At 42.7% G+C, this 23864-nt stretch overlaps 1 protein-coding gene across 2 annotated transcripts in view; it reads left to right on the forward strand.

Moving 5' to 3' along the window:
• The window catches only part of LOC135520032 (myelin basic protein-like), a 49780-nt gene that overhangs the window by 14500 nt on the left and 11416 nt on the right, over positions 1 to 23864 (forward strand). Inside the window, exons 2-3 of one of the 2 annotated variants that reach the window (XM_064945340.1) lie at positions 637 to 716; positions 13747 to 13834. In XM_064945340.1, coding sequence (XP_064801412.1) covers positions 651 to 716; positions 13747 to 13834 — 154 coding nt within the window. In that variant the 5' untranslated portion in view covers positions 637 to 650. The remainder of the gene's footprint in view (positions 1 to 636; positions 717 to 13746; positions 13835 to 23864) is intronic. The other variant, XM_064945341.1, reaches the window with a different exon arrangement.

The raw sequence follows: 23864 nt of genomic DNA on the forward strand, positions 1-23864 counted from the left end.
AAGTATTCGGCCCCCTTGAACTTTGCGACCTTTTGCCACATTTCAGGCTTCAAACATAAAGATATAAAACTGTATTTTTTTGTGAAGAATCAACAACAAGTGGGACACAATCATGAAGTGGAACAACATTTATTGGATATTTCAAACTTTTTTAACAAATCAAAAACTGAACAATTGGGCGTGCAAAATTAGCAGCAGCAGAAGGAGCCCAATACTTTCGCAAGGCACTGTATACACAAACTCGCATTCAAACACACACATGTGACACACATACACGCACACACGCATACACACAGGTAAATAGTGCCACACATGCACTGAAACGTATACAGTTGGCCTTGCTGTTTCGATTTGAGTTTTCCTTGATGTGTTTTTATTTTGCGTGTTCTGTTTTGGTTTTCCTTTTGTTTATCTCTTTTAATCCCTCTTTTGTTAATTTTGTTGGTTGTTGGTGCATTGGGGGATGGTGGCGTGGGGTGGAGAATGGAGGAAGAGGGATTTATGTGATTTATGAAGTAGTGTTTCTCTTTTTTTAATGTCCGCTCTCTCGGTTTCAGTGGCAGCGGAGAGTCTCTGATTTAAAGGAGTGTTGTATTTCCAGATGGGTCTGATACCATTCTTCTCTTTTCTCCACAGTCTCTGCTGACAAAATGGGACAGCATCTAGGAAAACGCGAGCCACAGCCGCAGAGCAAGGTAAGCGTCTCAGTTGAAAGTGTATGTATGCATGATTTTGTGCAAGTATACAGGACATTAGTGCTCAGCGATTAACCGAAATGTTGGTTTATTTTCATTTTTGTATTTTTTTTTAGTAATTGACCAACATCAGTTAAATGATTTGTTTTCTGGGCGCTCAACGCGCCGTTTGTGTCGTTTCTCTAGAGAGATTACTCTCTGGGACACGTTGTCCAACTCATAGTTAAATGAAGTAAATGTGGTAATTAACTACAATGACCAGAATCCAATCCAGTCCAGTGGAAGAGTGATAGAGAGACACGAGAGGGATAGAGAGCAGTTGCTTAGGTTGTCTCTACCTAGCAATGCATCTAAGAGATTCATAGGTGTTATTTAGCCGTCTTAAAATCAACTTTGAAGAACTGCTGAAACAGTGATTTTTATCAGACAGCCGGCAGTTAGCCAGCTAGGCTAGCCTGCTAGCCTGAAGGATGACTCTTTGGGGAACAGAGGTAGATGGCTGGCTACTGCCTGAGCAGAGATTAGATAATGACTTGAAATAAAATAGTAAAACAAATGAAATGTTTTATTAAAGTCATGTGGATTAAAGATGGTTTATGAATAGAGGATATGCAGAAATGGGCAGTCATTGGGGTTGTGTTAATGAGATAATATCATCATCATACATAAACAACCAATGTAATGTGAGTAAATGATGGTTAGAGCCTGATAAGTGATAGTAATGGGCAGTCACTACCAATCAATTGTTTTATTCTGTGTTGTCACAGCAGTGAACCCACATAATGCATTTACTGTTAAAAAAATATATTGAAAATTAAAAAATAAATAAAAAGCACTACAGGACATACACAGTATACGCTTTTAGTGCACATAGATGTGCATAGTGTGTAAGATACGTTTGGATCCTTTTGTTTTTTTTGTGGGCGTAATACTGACAATGGTAAAGTTCAAAGTGATTGTAGACTGTAGAGCCTCTTATGTCATTCACAGCTTAAGCTTTCATCAGGGGGTGAGGCAGAACTTTGGACCCTGCTGCAGCTTAGTCATGCAGTCGTTCGTCAGAACGTCAGAGTTCTGAGTTCAGAGTTATGACCGTTTAAAAAAAAAAAGAAAAGAAAAAAGAAGCTCTCAATCAAATCTGAAGCACTCGGAAAAATACAAAAGAGTCTGGCTCGGCACTTGAATAATGTAACACTCAAATGGATGCCAGACAAAGGTTGCATTCCAAGTGGCACCCTTTTCCTTCATGTAGTGCACTACTTTTGACCAGAACCCAAGCTGTTTACACTGAGAGCATTTTCATAATATTTAATTGGAAATAATAATGGACCTGTATTTGTGAACTTTTCACTCTGTCAAGCTTGCTAAAATTCATCGAAACTAAACCTAGACGTTCAGGGAGCATCGAAAATTCCAAAATCGATGGATAAGAGGACAATATTTTTTAATAACTTTTGACGGCGAGGAAATAAACTAAATTGTAAGTGCGGACCTCCAGACCTTGATGAGGTCCGGATGCGGCGCTCAGGGCAAAATGAGCTTGACACCCTTGCTATTTTTTTTAATCACTCCCTCTTTTTTCTGCCACTCCTTCTCTCTCTCCATGCTTCTGGGGAGGTGATTTTCTTTATGGGCAGTCCAGTCCTGAGAGAGGTGGGGCGGGGGGTTATCAGTGGGAGTGTTGCGACTCGGAGCCGCTGAGTCTTCTTATCGACTTGCCAGATCTTAGAGTGGTGGACTGGCGGTGTTGCCAGGCAGTGGTTGATTAGCTACTATCAGAGTGTGCCTGGGTGGTCAGGACACTGGGATTTCAGTAAGTGATGACAAAGTTTGCTTGCTAGAGGAGGAAAGGTTATGTCAGGTCAGGTCTCAGGAGCTAGCCTGGTTATATAACTAGGCCGTTTCAGGTTAATGTCAGATGTGATGTACAGTATCGTTTTGATGAATAATTTTCAGCAGATTCGTAGCCCTGTCTTGTTCGGGGGCCACAGAATCAGAACACGTTTTTTCAAATGACAAATTGACGAATATTAGAACACTTCTGGTGATGGACTGATTCCCAACGCACATTCATTTAGAATATCACCCTGTTGTTACACCTGAGAAAGATGACATTTCCTTGCTTATCATTGCCATGGGTTGGGACCCCTATGTAAAGCTAAACTGCTCACTCATAATGATAAAACTGATCTTTAAACTGTAAAGCTGTGGATGATACAGTGTTGTTACTTACTCTTGAAGAGACATTGGTGTATTTGTTCATCAAAATGTGAAGGAGAAAGCACGATATCCGTGGCACGATGCTTGTATTGACAGATGGTTGTTTAGACATCTCACCAATGAAATTCTCACTCTTGTCGGGCATATATGTTGCCATGGCGATATCTGATGCGTTATGTTAGGCCATTCAATGGCACATTTCATCCCACCCACCTCACACAATACGCAGAGACGAACGCATGGTCAGTGTCCCATTTCCTTCTGTAAGGATGAATGGACTATTGGGAAGATTATTATGAATTACATTTGTCATTTAGCAGATGCTCTTATCCAGAGAGACATACAGTAGTGAGAGCATACATTTTTGTATTTTTTCGTGCGAATCAGCTTATGGTCAATTTCATACTATCATTAGCTCAGGGCCAATGGTCCACAAGAGCCCATTCAGCACTCCCACCCTAAGAACCCAGCTGTCCAGTAACGTTGAGCTCATCTCAACCATCCTACACATTTGATGTCATGTCTCAAACACGGATGCTTTTACCCTTTAGGGGAAGATTAGTCAGTTCTATCATCAGATAATTTGTTATTCTTTTCTGTTAAACTAGCCTACATAAATTATTAAATTAAAGAGCTTTTAAAAGTCAAGTATCATCAGTCAATGGGGGTGTTTGGTAGTGATGGGGGGCGATAAATCGATCATGTTGAGTGTCGCGATATTATATAGACTCTGACGCCAACTATGAATTCTCTAAAAGAAGGAAGTTAAATGAAGCTACTGCTAGTCAGCTGTTCCTGCGCAAAAAAAAAAAAATATGTATGGGACATTGAATCGCAACAAAATTGCAGTATCGAATCGCAATACATATAGAATCGTGATCCATATAGAATGGCAATACATACTGTATCATATCGACACCTAAGTAACGTGATGAAAATCGCGTTGTGAGGTCCTGGCAATTCCCAGCCCTATTGTTTGGCTGTTCGTTCTGAAGCTGGTTAGCCCTCTGTGGTTTGGTCTGTCCACTCAGTAGAATAAACTGGATTAAGCCAAAGCCTTAGAGAGCCTTTGTGCAGAAGAGGACTGGCATAGATAAGATTGGCTGTGGGGTTGCTTGACTCATAGAGGATAGTTCTATTTCTATGGCTTGATGTCTGTAAGTCCTTGGGTGGCTCTGTTACTGTAGGTAGTGAACACAACACGTATGATTTAAAAACAACATTCTCACCTTTTTGTATGATTCATTTGTGTTCCATGTTTGTGTCTCAAGGATTGTCAATATGACCTAACTTAAAGGCCTACATTTTATAAGTGTAGAGGTCCATGCTCAAACAAAATATTTTGTCTTTTTATAGATAGTGGACCTACACATGAAACTGTTTTCTGAGGAGGTTTAATCTGCTGTTATTCCATGTGCTCTTTGCATACGGAAATAGATCAAGGGGGATAACATTTGGCGCCATAAAAAAAAACTGGATCTAACAAAGTGGATGTTTGTCAAATCCGTTGCTATTTATGTGTCCTAACAGGCCCACAATGCGGTTACTAAAATCTGATTTGCATATACAGTACACTACCGGTCAAAAGCTTTTGAACACCTACTCATTCAAGGGTTTTACCTTATTTTTTACTGTTTTCTACATTGTAGAATAATAGTGAAGAAAACTATGAAATTACACATGGTATTATGTAGTAACCAAAAAATAAACGTTATATTTGAGATTCTTCAAGTAGCCACCCTTTGCCTTGATGACAACTTTGCACACTCTTGGCATTCTGTCAACCAGCTTCACCTAGAATGCTTTTCCAACAGCCTTGAAGGAGTTCCCACATACGCTGAGCACTTGTTGGCTGGTCTTCCGTCACTCTGCAGACCGACTCATCCCAAACCATCTCAATTTGTTTGATTTGGGGGATTGTGGAGGCCAGGTCATCTGATGCAGCACTCCATTACTCTCCTTCTTGGTCAAATAGCCCTTACACAGCCTGGAAGTGTGTTGGGTCATTGTCCTGTTGAAAAACAAATGATAGTCCCACTAAGTGCAAACCAGATGGGGTGGCATATCGCTGCAGAATGCTGTTGTAACCATGCTGGTTAAGTGTGCCTTGAATTCTAAATAAATCACTGACAGTGTCACCATCAAAGCACGTGTCCATAATGATGGACTGTCATTTCTCTTTGCTTATTTGAGCTGTTCTTGCCATAATATGGACTTGGTCTTTTACCAAATATGGCTATCTTCTGTATACCCCCCACCTTGTCACAACACAACTGATTGGCTCAAACGCATTAAGAAGGAAAGAAATTCCACAAATTCACTTTTAAGAAGGCACAACTGTTAATTGAAATGCGTTCCAGGTGACTATCTCATGAAGCTGGTTGAGAGAATGCCAAGAGTGTGCAAAGCTGTCATCAAGAGAAAGGGTGGCTATTTGAAGTCTCAAATATAAAATGTATTTTTTTGGGTTACTACATGATTCCATATGCGTTATTTAATAGTTTTGATGTCTTCATTATTATTCTACAATGTAGAAAATAACAAATTAAAGGAAAACCCTTGAATGAGTAGGTGTTCTAAAACTCTTGACCGGTAGCGTATATTTGCATAATATTTAGAAGTTGTCCTTTTTCGGGTTAATTATTTTTTTTTTTTGTTTTTTTTTTGCTAATGGTTAACTACTGTTTGGATAAGGTGGTTGCATAGCTTGCCAAAACAAAATCGGTGGTGGAAGTTGACATAATGTTTTACTGTAATGCAGTTAATTGGTGCTTATGAAATTAACATAAATTGAGGTTGACATCCAAACAAGCCAACTCCTTCAACTTGTACTCCAACATAGTGTTGAATACACATATAAATAAATGTAGGCTAATTTAGATGGGCTGCACTGAGGAGATTCTGGATCTATCCCCCATGGGGAGACTTACGCATGGTGTTTCCATGGTTTAAGTTGAACTCTTAACCAATCTATAGTATATGTTTTGCATATACAGCAGCTGCCTTAATGCTGTGTGGTCCACCGATAAGGACAAGTAGAGGCTTATTTAACAATAACACACCACTGTGTTCAGTCAGGTTGGGTCTGAGAGCAGCTACTTTACTGAAAAAAAGCAGAATGCGATGCTGTCCGTAATTGAACAGAACAAGGTGAGTTGTTTTCTCTCAGTGTCTCGCCCTCTGAATCCCGAAATTGCACCCCACCTATTGTTCCTGTCTGTTACAGCGTGGGTGGGGAGGAAAGAGGGGGCTTTTAAATGGCGAGTAATGTACTTTAACGACATCGGGTAATTAACCTCCGCCTTGCCGGAGTCAATTTGTCACCGATTTTTCAAATTACAGCAGAGAAAATGGGTGAGCCGTTAAAATTCAGCTGTGGACGCAATCAACTTTGACCCTTCTCCTCTCCCACTGCATAATGGAATTAGAAAAGACAGAGGGAGAGAGAGAAAGGGAAGACTGCCTTTTTGAACGAGGCCTTAATATTCCTGGCATGGTCTTGCCTAGACTACAGGACAGTGACGGTGAAACCCAGACTGGGCCTGCCTGTCCTGGCCACCTACCCCGGGGTTGATGAGAATCTATGGGGCTCTGTCAGACTCAACCAGCCTGCTGGGGTACCATGAAAAACAGGAGAGCCCAGGCAGACTCAGTGTTGAGGCAATGTATATTGAATTATAATATTTTTCACCTGGTGATCCAACCAGGGGAGGGAGTGGTAGGGACCAAAGAAAAAAGGAGGGGGATCAGAAATTATGCAAGTAATGTTATTTGATGTACTAATCTGCCTGCTTGTATCATAGCTGATAGCTGATATACCCCCCCCACACACACACACACACACACACACACACACACACACACACACACACACACACACACACACACACACACACAAAATATTTTACAGTTTAAAGAGTGTCACAACATTGATTCCAAGCAGCCATTATGGTGCTGGCTATAAGGCCTTATGCATACACTGAGACACATGTACATCGGGGATAGGACTATTTATCCACCCTCACAAAGCAGATTTGGGCGTCGCGGTTGTGTCTGAGGAGAATTCATGCATTGTCAGGCCTGTGGTAGAATCCAATCTCATGTCTGATAAGCCTGCATTGTGAACTGTCGTGGAGACCCTAATCCAGATCCAACTTCCAGACCTGTTCTGACTGATCATGTTCTGCCATTTTGAAAGCCACCTTATTGGCTTTTTCTCCGTTTCAAGAAAAAGCCAATGTTGTATTGTGTGAATTCATTGCGGATTAAGACGAGAGGCAGCGTGTAAATCCAGTCTCCAGTGGAGGGAGCCTGCGGCCCAGTTAGTGGTCCTGAAGTTAGGCTATTGTCCACACTTTCCTGCCCGAGAGGAGTTTCTTTTTGTGTTGAACTGTAACTTACAGGCTCCCATCTTCAGCTCAGCATGCTGGCTCAGGTACCTGCCTGACTGGAATTGTGTTCAGTAGCAGATATGGGTTGAAATACTATTTGAAATGTTTCAAATACTTTTGAGCGTTTGCTTTAGTCTGCCTTGGGAATGCCAAATGGGCGGGGTTTGCCGTTTCAAATAGTATTGAACCCAGGTTTGTTCAGTTTCTCTCCCTAAAGCTAACGGGGTCGTAAAATAGCTCCTTCTCATTTGTTCCAAACCTGTTCATGCTTGGGTAGCAGCAGAAGCGATCCCTTTCTGAACTTGCTCTCCCCATGTTACGCAATCATGCTCCATAGTAACATTCATGTTCACTGCTCTCCGAAACAAGGAAGTAAAGCTCCCCACACAACATTTCTTTAAGGGTAAAGAGGGTACCTCTGGATATTACTGTTAGAACGCGAATACATTTCACATTTGGAGACCTAAGCAGGGACAAATACAGAAGATATATTTATTTTTTATTTAACCTTTGTTTTTGCAGAGAACAACCGATTCTAATTTGCAATGACGACCTGTCGAACACAGCAGACAAGCACAGCAGAAAGACTTTGACTAGGTAATATTCATGTGACTAGTGTGGCTTGCAGTTGTACAGATGAGTATTGTTTGATGCTGATACTTGTTTTCACCATTAATGTCACAGCACCACTGACATTTTATCCTGTTGCACACTAATTTGTTTTGCTCATAATTAAAGTGGGATACATGCTGTTAAATTACCAGCTCTTTGACAATTTAATATTACAATAAAAAAATATATACAATTCCCTGAGCGCTATTATTTTCACTTATCTCAAGTAATTGTATGTTGGTACTCTGATAAAACATCGTTACAGTTTAAGTTCGATGGGATTCTTTTTTGTCTTTTTCCTGACACTGACTTTATATCTGTGGCCAGCAATATTGCTTCACTCTCTGTTTGAAATGTATTCCTTAGGATGTGGATTTAGAAGTTGTACAATCCCTAAGAGTAAGATTACATCCTTTTTGTTAAGGCCAGGCATTCTGTTTGGTAACGTATCCCTCTACGTATCCCTTGGGAATATAATATTGTTTTCTTGTTCAAAAAACAATGTCAAATTGCTAGGTGGCCATATTATTTGCCATGTCATGGGTGCTTAAGACTTTTGGCTAATTACCCTATACTCTAGTTTGTTTTTGCGGGTGGTTTGAAAAAGTATATTTTTCAAGTTGTAGGCTTTGAAGGGCCTGAGGCGGGGGACTTGTGAGCAATCATACTTAATGTGAGCCGGTCTGTGAGATATTGTGAGCATTTGCAGTGTGAGCACGTCCTGCTGTTCGAGAAGAAATCTGTGGGATGGAGTCTCCAAGTCCCCATTCACCATTCCTCTTGGGGATGAACACACATGCTTAAGGGCACACCTATCAGAGAGGAAACGGATAAAACCATGACATTTGACTCTCTCTAAGAAATTCCTCCAAGTCATGAGAGGTTCCAATTATGGTTGCACATTTTGGTGAATATTCAGGTGGAAACTGTGTGGGAATTAATGGGAATATATGGGAAATAATATTAATACAATTTAAATGTAGATTTATTTGCATTGGATATATTTACCATATCATATGGAGACATAAACCTTTTACCTTATCATAAGTAGACATAATTGCAAATGATGAAATCCTTCCAATAGAAAAATATTATAAACATTTTGTTATGAATTGAACTTTAATTAAATGAGTTGACTCTTCACATGGGATGATTTCACTGAACAACAAAAGAAAGGGAATATTGAATGATCGCCAACGATCCATCGCATCTCCCAAAAACCTCAACATCTGTAAAATGATAGTCTAGAAACTAAAGCTTTGGTTGTCTTCCTCTCAAGCTTCCATATCTTCTCCCTGGACCTTCTCAATGTCCACCTCTTGAACATCAGACTCAGGCCTCATCTTCACTATCACTTTCTAACCTTGTTGAGGATGGTTCATTGTCAGGCTGAAAAAGCCTCAAATGCCTCCCTGGTGGCGCAGTGGTCTAAGGCACTGCATTGCAGTGCTAGCTGTGCCACCAGAGACTCTGGATTCGAGCCCAGGCTCTGTCACAGCCGGCCGTGACCTGGAGGTCCATGGGGCAACGCACAATTGGCCTAGCGTTGTCCGGGTTAGGGAGGGCTTGGCCGGGAGGGATATCCTTGTCTCATCGCGCACTAGCCACTCCTGTGGCTGGCCGGGCACAGTGCACGTTGACCAGGTCGCTAGGTGTTTGGTGTTTCCTCCAGGAACATTGGTGCGGCTGGCTTCCGGGTTGGATGCGGGCTGTGTTAAGAAGCAGTGCGGCTTGGTTGGGTTGTGTTTCGGGGGACGCATGGCTCTCGACCTTTGCCTCTCTGGAGCTCGTGCGGGAGTTGTAGCGATGGGACAGGACAGTAACTACTAACAATTGGATACTACGAAATTGGGGAGAAAAGGGGGTAAAAAAAGCCTCAAGGTGGCCACCAAGTTTTCAACCCTTGTATTGGTCAGCCTGTTGCGTCTTTGGTGTGTCTGTTCCCAAACAAGGACCAGTTGCGCTCTGAAGTGGCTGATGTTGGTGGGATTTGGAGGATGATGGAGGCAACAGGAGAAAGAGCCTCAGATCAACAAAGTCCCTTCCACCATGTGGATGAAGAGATATGTTGGCCCTGGAAGTGTACTTCGCCAGACTGCCAAGAACCTTGCCCTCATCCAGGCCAAGGTGGCGAGACACAGTAGTGATAACACCATAGGCCTTGTTGATCTCTGCACCAGACAGGATGCTCTTGCCAGCATACTTGGGGTCCAACATGTATGCTGCAGTGTGTATGGGCTTCCGGCAGAAGTCTTCACGCTTTTTGATGTATTTCAGAACTGCAGTTTCCTCTGCTTGGAGCAACAGTGAAGTGGGCAGGGCAGTATGGATTTCTTCTCTTGCATCTGTAAGCAGAGTCTGAACATCAGACAGGATGGCATTGTCTCCCTCAATCCGTTAAATTATACTACTGTAGATTTCAGGCTGCTTACCACTATATCCCAAAATACATCATCCAGGGGGATCCTCTTGATGGGGCTGTCCACATCGGCAGACTGTGATATGGCCATTTCTTGTAGACTCCTTCCCCCCCAGGAGACTGTCAAACATGATGACAACACCACCCACAACGGGTGTTGCTGGACAGCTTCAATGTGGTGCTCTTATTCTTCTCACTTTGCTTGGTGAGATTGATTGTTGCTATAACTTGATGACCCTTTACATACCTAACCTTTTCATTGGCTCTCTTGTAGAGTGTATCCATTGTTTTCGGTGCGATGATATCCTTGAGGAGCAGATTCAATGCATGAACAACACAGCCAATTTGTGTGATGTGTGGGTAGGACTCCTCCACTTTAGACCAAGCAGCCTTCATGTTCGCAGCATTGTCTGTCACCAATGCAAATACCTTCTGTGGTCCAAGGTCATTGATGACTGCCTTCAGCTCATCTGCAATATAGAGACCGGTGTGTCTGTTGTCCCTTGTGTCTGTGCTCTTGTAGAGTACTGGTTCAGGGGTGGAGATTATGTAGTTAACTCCTTGCCCACGAACATTCGTCCACCCATCATAGATGATTGCAATACAGTCTGCGTTCTCTCTGATTTGTCTTACCTTTACATGAACTCTGTTGAACTCTGCATCCAGCAAATGAGAAGATAAAGCATGTCTGCTTGGAGAGGTGTATGCTGGGTGAAGAACATTCAGAAATCTCTTCCAATACACATTGCCTGTGAGCGTCAGAGGTGAACCAGTTGCATACATGACTCGAGCAAGACATTCATCATCATTTCTCTGACTGCGTTCCTCCATTGAGTAAAAAAATCTGATTCCAGGAGGACCATGAGCTGTTGCTATTGATAAGGTGTCTGATTCATCATTTTCACCTTGAATATAAGTAGAGGGACTTTTGTCAGAGGTTGCTTGTTGTGAGCGCAGAGGGAACTTTATGCACTTGGCCAGATGATTCTGCTTCTTTGCTGCATTCTTCACACATGATTTGGCACAGTATTTGCAAATGTACACAGCAGTTAGATTAAACAACTCCTTTGTAAGATACATGTTTTAAAATGAAACCTGTATGGGAACAGGTGAATTAACAATCCTCAGTTAGCAGGCTCAAGCAAGCTAAAACCCACATGGTAGCAAAAACTAACTAAAAAAACTAAACACACTTTGCTGTAGGCTACTATTTACTAGTTAACAAAAAATCCTGTATGTCATATAAAATATATCCCCCCCACCCAGTATTGTAATCAAAACTTACCAGAAAGCATGTAGTCCTTGGCTCAGACAGTGTAGTAGTGTGGGCTCAATAGCATCTCATTAGTGTGCAAGATCTTGAGAATGAGCTGTACATGTGATGGAAGAGTGCACTGCACATGTGATGGAAGAATGCACTGTGCATGCAGAGGGTTGCAATTCCATTGAATTGGGGATAGTTTAACCAGAATATGCCACAAGACCTATAATTGTCTTATGTGTATCCCACAAAAAAGGTTCACTGTTATAAGCTAACTTTTTTGATGAATTTAAGCAAAATTCACCAAATTCCCGGGCTTAACTTCCCATGGAAGATTTCTGGAAAGTTTCCGACCCTTTGCAACCCTACTTCAATCACTCCACTCCAAATCCCCCCAGACTATAAGAGCTTAGAAAGCTTTTGGAAACTACACATGGAAAAAGGGGAACCAGATTATCTTTTTATATACATCCATTTGAAAGCCCATCCAATTGAAATCAGATACAGACATTTTGAAAAGGTAGCATTTCAAGAAATATCAGACCGACATGCATAACCTTGGAGAAACAGATGGGCATGCTATATATGAAGAACCCCGTTGAATATAGAGAACAGACAGATTCTGGTTGAGATTGCATATTCTCCCAGTCTTACCTATTTCTGCAGCAAGAGTAGCTATTATGCTGCTTGATTTAGCATTAACCTCTGCCTCGGCCCTCTTCAAAAAGTTGAATTTGATTCCCCCTTCATTGTGGTGCGAGTGGCTGGCCTTATCTCATTCTGTGTAGCTGTGCAGCTTCCCTCCATCCCTCCGTCTGTCCTCTCCCCCTGGGATGCTCTTCTCAACAAGATAGAAATATCATCCCTCCTATTATGATAAGCAGGTGCAAAGAAGTCACGTCGTCAGCTCCTACCTGCGGACGGTGACAAGCAGGCTAGGCCGCCACTCGTGGCTGCATGGCCCACTTTGTTGAAATAGCCGCGTTTTTAAAGTCCCTCACGGTTTGTGATAAAAAGCAGTCCGAGAAGAGAGGAGGTGTATTATATTTCTGGAAGGAGATGGGAAATGTGACTAGAAAGGGGATTTCAAAATGTTTCGAATGGTGTCTAATGGGAAATAATACAGTAGATTGTAAGATTCAAAGTAAAGTTAATGTACCACCCAGTGCTCAGATAATGGTACATTTTATTTGGAATTGATGGAACGGGATACGTAAGACGCTATTGACTTGCCTGGTATGCTTGAAAAATAACACAATCTCAGTCCAACTGAGTCACCATAATATTCTGAACACAGAGGGACAATTTGCTATATTTCTAATATATATATATATTTTTTAATGTGTGTGTGTGTGTGTGTTTGCATGTGAGTTTTTGTGTGTGTGCATTTACACTGAGTGTACTTTCCATGACATAGACATAACTGGTGAATCCAGTTATCCAGCTATGTATGATCCCTTATTTATGCCCCTTGTTAAATCCACTTCAATCTGTGATGAAAAGGAGGAGACCAGTTAAATAAGGATTTTTATGCTTTGAGACAATTGATTGTGTATGTGTGCCCATTCACAGGGTGAATTGGCAAGACAAAATATTTAAGTGCCTTTGAACGGGGTATGGTGGTACGTGCCAGGCACACCGGTTTGAGTGTGTCAAGACCTGCAATGCTGCTGGCTTTTTCACGTGTGTATCAAGAGTGTATCACCACCCGAAGGATATACAGCCAACTTGGCACAACTGTGGGAAGCATTGGAGTCAACATTGGCCAGCATCTCTGTGGAAGGCTTTCAACACCTTGTAGAGTCCATGCTGTTCTGAGGGGGGAAAGTGGGGAGTGCAACTCAATATTAGGAAGGTGTCCTTAATGTTTTGTACACTCAGTGTACATGCATGTGATGGCGTAGGTGTGTGTAAGTGTCTAGAGGAGAGGGGGGTTAATGCATTTAGCAATGCTTTTATGATAATAAGGACGTCCCAAAAATACTGCAAATGTGTCTGACTTGTGTGTGCTGCGATAATTCAGATAAGCCTCTAAACAAATATCAGATTCGGCTCCATGTGGCTGATAATGAAAAGCCTCTCTGCTCTGTTGCCATGGTATCTCAGCTCACCTCTTTCTGTTTGTGCCCTCTCTCTCTCTTTTAAAAGCCCTCGTCACCAGAAGCAGAACAGACCATAGCACCAGCACCCATGGGTGAGATCATGGCAGAACCCGAGTCACAAGATGAGGTCTTTGGTAAGGAGTTTTTATTTTATTTCAGCTGTTTTAGTTGTATGCCAGTTTTTGGTAAAGAACTATCAGACACAAAGCAAAGTCAGCCATAATACATACAGTTACAAAAGATGTAAAGGGTTGTCGTGGTTACGCTCCAATGCTGTTGCTTCATAATGATTTAAAGGTTGTAGTAAAAAAGTGTTCCCTAAAATGTCTTATCTGAGAGCCCCTCACCCGAAAGCTCTCTTAAACATTGCTTCAAGTGGAATAAAAATAGGTGACGGTCCTCATTTTGGCTGCCGGTACACTTGGGTGCCAATATTTTGCAAGGGGTGCTGGTACTAAAGCAGACAATTTGAGTTGCTGGTACTCTATACCAGTCAGCACTGGTCCACTTCAAGCAATGCTCTTAAATGTATTTTCATCATCAGAAAAAAATGCAGTGCTTCATAACAGCATAACACACATGCAGCCCATCTCTCAATGCAGAGTATCTTTCAGTGAAGGAACCCGAGTGATGACGAGGTATTCGTGGCCCAGGGATTCATTGCTAATGGTGATGGGTGTGACCCAACCTGGTAATGGAAAGAGTGCTACATCCCCTGTTCCCTCCCTCCTCACTCTGTCAACCTGTAAATGAAGATTGTTTTTCATCCACCTCTACTCCTCTAGGCTACTTGGACTGTCTGCTCTAACAGTGAATTGAGAGCTTTGCACATTGTGTATACATTGCGGGTGCATCCCAGGGTATGCCTAGATAAATAAAAAGTGTAGAAATACAAGGAATGTATAAAAAGATGATTGTGCCCTAAATGTAGTACTCCAACTTAACAGGTGAGGGCAGAATCCATTGTGTTATAGCAGAGCCACAGAAAGCTGGCAGAGAGTCTTAGATGGTTGGCTACTCGTGATTTCTCTACAGTGATGGAGATTGCTACCAGTAAGGAGGCAAACAGTGCACTTTAGAAATGCTGGTGTGAGTTAATTTACATTTTACATGCAGATGAGGTTTCCCATGAAGTGTTATGTCAAATTAGGTGGACATACAGTACCAGTCAAAAGTTTGGACACCTACTTATTCAAGGGTTTTCTTTATTTTTACTATTTTCCACATTGTAGAATAATAGTGAAGACATCAGCCACACTTTGCCTCTGACAGCTTCACACACGTTTGGTATTCTCTCAACCAGCTTCACCTAGAATATTTTTACAACAGTCTTGAAGGAGTTCCCACATATGCTGAGCACTTGTTGGCTGCTTTTCCTTCACTCTGTGGTCCAACTCATCCCAAACCATCTCAATTTGGTTGAGGTCAGCTGATTGTGGAAGACAGGTCATTGGATGCAGCATTCTATCACTCTCCTTTTTAGTCAATTAGCCCTTACACAGCCTGGAGGTGTGTTGGGTCATTGTCCTGTTGAAAAACAAATGATAGTACCACTAAGCACAAACCAGATGGGATGGAATTGAATTCTAAATAAATTACTGACAGTGTCACCAGCAATGCACCATCACACCACCTCCTCCATGCTTCACGGTGGGAACAACACATGTGGAGATCATCCGTTCACCTACTCTGCATCTCACAAAGAAACAGAACCAAAAATCTCACATTTGGACTCATCAGACCAAAGGACAGATTTCCACCGGTCTAATGTCTATTGATCGTGTTTAATGGTCCAAGCAAGTCTCTTCTTCTTATTGGTGTCCTTTAGTAGTGGTTTCTTTGCAGCAATTCGACCATGAAGGCTTGATTGACGCGGTCTCCTCTGAACAGTTGATGTTGAGATGTGTCTGTTTCTTGAACTTATTTTTATTTGGGCTGCAATTTCTGAGGCTGGTAACCCTAATGAACTTAACCTTAGTTGGGCTCCCGAGTGGTGCAGCGGTCTAAGGCACTTCATCTCAGTGCTAGAGGTGTCACTACAGACTCCCTGGTTTGATTCCAGGCTGTGTCACAACTGGCTGTGATTGGGAGTCCCATAGGGCGGCGCACAATTGGCCCAGCGTCGTCCCGGTTTTGCCGATGTAGGCCGTCATTATAAATAAGAATTTGGTCTTAACTGACTTGCCTAGTTAAATAAAGGTTAAATGTAACATTTAAAACATATTATCCTCTGCAGCAGAGGTAACTCTGGGCCTTCCTTTCCTGTGGCGGTCCTCATGAGAGCCAATTTCATCATGGCGCTTGATGGTTTTTGCGACTGCACTTGAAAAACATTCAAAGTTCTTGAAATTTTATAGATTGACTGACTTTCATGTCTTCAAGTAATGATGGACTGTCATTTCTCTTCGGTTTTTTGAGCTGTTCTTGCCATAATATGGACATGGTCTTTTACCAAATAGAGCTATCTTCTGTATACCACCCCTACCGTGTCAAAACTGATTGGCTCAAATGCATTAAGAAGGAAGGAAATTCCACAAATTAACTTTTAACAAGGCACACCTGTTAATTGACATAAAGAAAAACCCTGGAATGTGTAGATTGGACAAATCCTTTGACTGATATTGTACATCAGTCTGTAATTAAAGTTTTATTCAATGAGAAGTAACAAGACATCTCATCATCTACTTTATCTTTTATTTATTTTTACAATTGCATTTTGCCTACTTTAATTGAATTGTTTTGTATATGTCATTTAGATCTCGTGTGTAATGGATGAAACCTACACTACATGGCCAAAGACCTCCTTGTCGAACATCTCGTTCCAAAATCATGGGCATTAATATGGAGTTGGTCCCCCCTTTGCTGCTATAACAGCCTCCACTCTTCTGGGAAGGCTTTCCACTAGATATTGTAACGCCGCTTCCATTCAGCTTCAAGAGCATTAGTGAGGTCGGCATTGATGTTGGGCGATTAAGCCTGACTCGCAGTCGGCATTCCAATTACAAAGGTGTTCGATGGGGTTGAGGTCAGTGCTCTGTGCTGGCCAGTCAAGTTCTTCCACACCGATCTCGACAAACCATTTATGTATGGACCTTTGTGCACCGGTGCATTGTCATGCTGAAACAGGAAAGGGCCTTACCCAAACTGTTGCCACAAAGTTGGAAGCACAAAATGGTCTACAATGTCATTGTATGCTTTAGCATAAATATTTCCCTTCACTGGAACTAAGGGGCCTAGCCTGACCCATGAAACCAGCCCCAGACCATTATTCCTCCTCCACCAAACTTTACAGTTGGCACTGCATTGGGGCAGGTAGCGTTCTCCTGGCATCCACCCAAACCCAGATTCATCACTCCAGAGAACGCATTTCCACTGCTCCAGAGTCCAATGGCAGCGAGCTTTACACCACTCCAACTGACACTTGGCATTGTGCATGGTGATCATAGGCTTGTGTGCGGCTGCTCGGCCATGGAAACCCATTTCATGAAGCTCTCAATGAACAGTTCTTGTGCTGACTTTGCTTCCAGAGACAGTTTGGAACCCTTTAGGGAGTGTTGCAACCAAGGACAGATGATTTTGCTCCTAGGCGTTTCCACTTCACAACAACAGCACAGCTCTAGCAGGGCAGAACTTTTATGAACTGACTTTTTGGAAAGTTGGCATCCTATGTAAAAGTCACTGAGCTCTTCAGTACGGGCCATTCTACTGCCAATGTTTGTCTATGGAGATTGCATGGCTGTGTGCTCAATTTTATACACCTGTCAGCAACGAGCATGGCTGAAATAGCACGAATCCACTAATTTCAAGGGGTGTCCACATACACTACATCACCAAAGGTATCTTTCAGTGTAGAAAACCTAAGTCTGCTTCACTCACTCATACAGTTAAAGTCGGAAGTTTACATACACTTAGGTGGGAGTCATTAAAACTAGTTTTTTCAACTTGTTTAACAAACTATAGTTTTGGCAAGTCGGTTAGGACATCTACTTAAATCAAATCAAATTGTATTTGTCACATACACATGGTTAGCAGATGTTAATGCGAGTGTAGCGAAATGCTTGTGCTTCCAGTTCCGACAATGCAGTAATAACCAACAAGTAATATCTTATACACAGTGTAAGGGGGTAAAGAATATGTACATAAAGATATGAATGAGTGATGGTGCAGAGCAGCATAGGCAAGATACAGTAGATGGTAACGAGTACAGTATATACATATGAGATGAGTATGTAAACAAAGTGGCATAGTTAAAGTGACTAGTGATACATGTATTACATAAGGATGCAGTAGATGATAGAGTACAGTATATACGTATACATATGAGATGAATAATGTAGGGTATGTAAACATTATATTAGGTAGCATTGTTTAAAGTGGCTAGTGATATATTTGACATCCTTTCCCATCAATTCCCATTATTGAAGTGGCTGGAGTTGAGTCAGTGTGTTGGCAGCAGCCACTCAATGTTAGTGGTTGCTGTTTAACAGTCTGATGGCCTTGAGATAGAAGCTGTTTTTCAGTCTCTCGGTCCCAGCTTTGATGCACCTGTACTGACCTCGCCTTCTGGATGATAGCGGGGTGAACAGGCAGTGGCTCGGGTGGGTGTTGTCCTTGATGATCTTTATGGCCTTCCTGTAACATCGGGTGGTGTAGGTGTCCTGGAGGGCAGGTAGTTTGCCCCCGGTGATACGTTGTGCAGACCTCACTACCCTCTGGAGAGCCTTACGGTTGTGGGCGGAGCAGTTGCCTTACCAGGCGGTGATACAGCCCGCCAGGATGCTCTCGATTGTGCATCTGTAGAAGTTTGTGAGTGTTTTTGGTGACAAGCTGAATTTCTTCAGCCTCCTGAGGTTGAAGAGGCGCTGCTGCGCCTTCTTCACGATGCTGTCTGTGTGAGTGGACCAATTTAGTTTGTCTGTGATGTGTATGCCGAGGAACTTAAAAACTTACTACCCTCTCCACTACTGTTCCATCGATGTGGATAGGGGGGTGCTCCCTCTGCTGTTTCCTGAAGTCCACAATCATCTCCTTAGTTTTGTTGACGTTGAGTGTGAGGTTATTGTCCTGACACCACACTCTGAGGGCCCTCACCTCACCAGTTTTAAGGATCAGCGTGGTGGAGATGTTGTTGCCTACCCTCACCACCTGGGGGTGAGGGAGACGAGACATCATTTGAGTCAATTGGAGGTGTACTTGTGGATGTATTTCAAGGCACACCTTCAAACTCACTGCCTCTTTGCTTGACATCATGGGAAAATCAAAAGAAATCAGCCAAGACCTCAGAAAAAAATTGTAGACATCCACAAGTCTGGTTCATCCTTGGGAGCAATTTCCAAATGCCTGAAGGTACCATGTTCATCTGTACAAACAATAGTATGCAAGTATAAACACCATGGGACCACGCAGCCGTCATACCGCTCAGGAAGGAGATGTGTTCTGTCTCCTAGAGATGAACGTACTTTGGTGCAAATCAAAGTGCAAATCAATCCCAGAAAACCAGCAAAGGACCTTGTGAAGATGCTGGAGGAAACGAGTACAAAAGTATCTATATCCACAGTAAAACGACTCCTATATTGACATAACCTGAAAGGCCCCTCAGCAAGGAAGAAGCCACTGCTCCAAAACCGCCATAAAAAAGCCAGACTACGGATTGCAACTGCACATTGGGACAAATATCATACTTTTTGGGGAAATGTACAATGACCCCAAGCATACTTCCAAAGTTGTGGCAAAATGGCTTAAGGACAACAAAGTCCAGGTATTGGAGTGGCCATCACAGAGCCCTGACCTCAATCCCATAGAAAATTTGTGTGCGGAACTGCAAAAGTGTGTGTGTGTGCAAGGCGGCCTACAAACCTGACTCAGTTACAGCATCTCTGTCAGGAGGAATGGGCCAAACTTATTGTGGGAAGCTTGTGGAAGGCTACCCAAAATGTTTGACCCAAGTTACAATTTAAAGGCAATGCTACCAAATACTAATTGATACTAATTGATTGTATGCAAACTTCTGTCCCACTGGGAATGTGATGAAAGAAATAAAAGCTGAAATAAATCAATTCTCTACTATTTTTCTGACATTTCACATTAAAGTGGTGATAAATGTCAGGAATTGTGAAAAACTGAGTTTAAATGTATTTGGCTAAGGTGTATGTCAACTTCCAACTTCAACTGTACATATTTATCGCAAGATAAAACAATATTTTTTGAGAACCCCCTTTATCCCTCGTACAATGGCTTCGCCTAACGATCAAAGGAAAAATGCGAATTTAAGGTAGCCTCGACATATTTCAGCATATGTTTAACCAGACACAATCGGATGGAATATCATCTAATTGATCCTCTATCAAATCCTGAATCAAAAGCCTCAGTCACAACACACCAGACACTGTGAATTGAACAGCAAATGGTCATTCTCTCCCCCTTTTCACCATTTATCAGTTCTGATTAAAAGAGCTGAGGTCTGGCTGTTGCACCCGTGGCGTTGGAGAAATGTTCTTTGTGTTCCTGCACATGAGCACACCCCTGGAACACCGTATCGACTGGGAGCCGAACAACAAACAAGCAGCTCAAAGCTGACCCCTGTGGCGCACCACTGCCTCTGATCACCATACACATGGAGACACAAAGACAACACTAATTAATGGGGAGAGGTGTGAGGTAGGCAGGGGGCGGAGAAGGCCACTGCCTGTTATTCTGTAAGGGTAATGATGACCCTAGTGCTTATCGTGTGGCACAGTGCAAAGGAAGGTCTTAGGGCTTTCGTCACGTCTCTCATTGAGAGAAGGAGGAGAAGATTAGTAAGGGAGGAAGGGAAGACAGAGAGGGAAGAGAGCGAGAAAAGGTAGAGAACGCAAAGAGAACCAGGTAATAGAGAGCTGTACGTTAGAGAGGGAAGGGAGATTGGGCAGGGAGACAGAGAAAGAGGCCAGGAATGAGCGGAGGGAAGGAAGTGAGAGAAAGCAGGGAGACTGAAGGAGGAGAGAAACCGAGAGAGCAGGGAGAGAGAGCTGGGAGGGAGAGGAAAGGTAGAGTGCCCCCAAGTAGCAGAACAAGAGATGAAAGCTCAATGTGCCTTGGTTACAATGGGCACCAGATCAATAGAAAAGCCATTTTCTCTCTCTGTGTGTGTGTGTGTGTGTGTGTGTGTGTGTGTGTGTGTGTGTGTGTGTGTGTGTGTGTGTGTGTGTGTGTGTGTGTGTGTGTGTGTGTGTGTGTGTGTGGAGGAGAGGAGATGGGCGGAGGGAGGGATTCAGGGTTGGGGAACAAGGTTAACTACAGGTCAAGAAGCATGAGATGTGGCATGTAACTGGGATTATTGACTGATCTAGTGTGTTTTGTTTTTGTTTGTTTGTGTGTGTGTGAGTTGGTGCTTGCACATTCTTGCTTACATTCGCCCCTGTGCACATGTGCATGCAGGTGAGTCTGTATTCATGTACCTGACAGTGAGATGTTCTGTTATTGGCAGGTATCCTTTCATCCTCAATAATGCACCTTGTTATCAGCTGGGGATGTTAGTGCACAGCATTTAGATTGATCCGTAACTAGAGATCCACCTGCAGCCAATTCATGTCCCATGAGTTAAACACTTGTCATTGGTCAATGCTGTATTGGTCTAGGCTCTCCAATCAAAAATCGGTTGTTTCAAACCCCCCACCTAAAGGGAACCCTGTTTTAACCTGGGGAGGTAAGATATTGTATCACCTGATCCTAGAACAACATACACAACTTGTCAATTATTAAACATAAACATTTGTCTGTCGGTGTACCTTGCTGATTCTGAGACGGAGGGAAAACATATTTTGGAAGGCACAAAATGGTCACCCACCAGTGACGTTCAACGAGTGACAAATTATGATTTCAGGAAGGTGGCGGAAGGGACTAGGAGTGGGATGATACCCTTTTGTTTATACCGTACAAAGTTGAAAATGAGGAAGCTCTTTCTTTAACTGGAACTTTAGCCCGGCTCAGGTTCTGCTATAAAGTGTTAAGGGATTTGAGAGAGTTCCGATGCAGGTGAAAGTCGTTGATCTCATTAAGAAAGGAGACACTTACCCTGACACATCGAATGCAATTATTATCCCTGCAGCCCTCATCAACTGTTTATAGGGATGCGCTTCAAAGCTGTTCGTATGCAACTCACCTGTTGGCAACCTGTATAGAGAAAATCACTGGATTGGCTTTTTGATTCATTAAGATAAGCAACATCGGCCAAAGGACAGAGCGAGATTTTGGGGCTTGATCTTTTCATTGTTGAATTGACAGCTCTCTCTTGCAAAACAACATTTCATGTCAATGAGACAAATTATCCAATTATCCAATATTATTACTATTATTGTTGTTGTTGTTATTATTATATTAGAAGTGTGGGCTTTGTTAGGGCACTGACACAACAGGTATGTAACATTCAGGTTTGATGGATCCTGATCTCGTGTCAGTCTGTAGTCCAGGCTCTTTTATGTTGTGCTGTTTTTATCAGGTGTTGTTAATATCAAACCGTTCTTAACAGGCTGTTAGCACTCTGTTATTTTGTCAAATGCCTCTTTCTAGAACTCTCATCAACTTCGAGAGAGGAAAGAACATTCATTATTGCTCTCAAGCATATTGACCGAAACAATTTGACGGCTTGGTACGGAGAGTAAAAAATTTGGAATTTCCCACCAAATTGCCATGGTTAAAGTGGTTTGTGAGAGCCAGCTTAGTGGTGTGTTCTGTTTGAGTTGGCATCAGCAAACCTCTCCTGTCGCTGAGGCCTCTCAAGCGATAAGGTCTCTAACGTATCCACGCCACACTTTCTGTTAACAGACTTTGCACTCGTTTTCCAGTCCTGAGCAAACACACCCCAGTCAGCATTTGTGTGCTGTTAAAAGGCCATTATGGCTCCATTACCTAGGTCTGCTCCGGGGCCTACACTCAGGCTGCAGCCACAGTCCAGGTCAGTCTGTGTCCGCCCTGGCTCCAGATCCTCCACACCTGTCTGGGTTTCCTTAGCTAACCCTCTTCCCTGCCTGTCAGTCTGTCACTCCACCCCCGTCCGTCCGTCCGTCCGTCCGTCCTCTTCTCAGAATAGAATTAAACCAACATTAGCTGGGAGATTCTAATCAAGATCCCTCGTGGTGCTGTAGCTGTGGTTCTCTTTCACTGAGGACAGGGTGGTCTAGGCCTAAGGGTCGCCACAGGGATGTGAGAGGCTCTGTGAGCATATCCCAATGCAGGTGAATGTTTTCTCATGCTGGAGAAGGTTTCAGGCCACGTGGGTGTATATATCTTTTTCGATCCACTTGAACTGCGTTTGCTCTTTAAGCTCAAGGAAAGTGTGGCCAAAGTCTGTGGGACCGACATTATGAAACCAAAACTGTGTGCTCAAGTAGTCAACCTTGAAACCCGGGAAAGTCAAAATAGCTAAAATGACTCGATTCAGATATTGAATTTAATTCAAAAGCAACTGAAATAAATTGCTGAATGTCTTGGCTATAAAAGAAGGGGAAAAATAGAGGAATAGACATGGGTCTTCTACCTTTTATGAACGAGCAATTCCGTTCAAGATCTCCACCGTCTTGCCTCTTTCAAGAAAATTGAATGATTTCACCATAAGTCAATTATTACTTATTTCATGTTTGCGTCTTGGTTCTGATTGCATTTGTGACCTGGCCCGTCCTCTGCCTTTTCTAACGGGCGTGCTGCTGCCTTGCCTATGCTGCAGCAGACTGCATTAGTCTGTCCCAGGGCTGATTGGGTTAAGAGCTCTATGCTCTTCTGTTCTGGCTGAAGGAGAAGAGGATATGAGTGGGTGCTCCTGGCCCCCCTCGCTCCATCCGTCGATCGCTCGTTTGTCTGTTCGTTACTAACTCCATTGTAAAGCTCCAAGGGTCAAGATGTAAAATGAAAAGTGAACCACAACATGCCAGGGAATTAGATTTTCTTATGGGCCTGTTAAAAGTTTTCTTGTCTATCAGACAAGACTGCGAGGGATGTTGGACACCTTATCCAGATAAAACCGGGCCTGCTCTGTGTACTTTATTCGTTTATTGTTTGCTGCTTGCACTTTAACAACATAGACTGGGAGAGAATTCCTCTGTTTTGTCTCTTTCTCTCTCCCGTCCTTTGTTCCTCTCTCTCTTTATATCTACAGGTAACTGACAAAATAATGGAAACACTTGAATACAT

Source organism: Oncorhynchus masou, chromosome 29 (genome assembly GCF_036934945.1).
Source record: "Oncorhynchus masou masou isolate Uvic2021 chromosome 29, UVic_Omas_1.1, whole genome shotgun sequence".
NCBI lineage: Eukaryota > Metazoa > Chordata > Actinopteri > Salmoniformes > Salmonidae > Oncorhynchus > Oncorhynchus masou.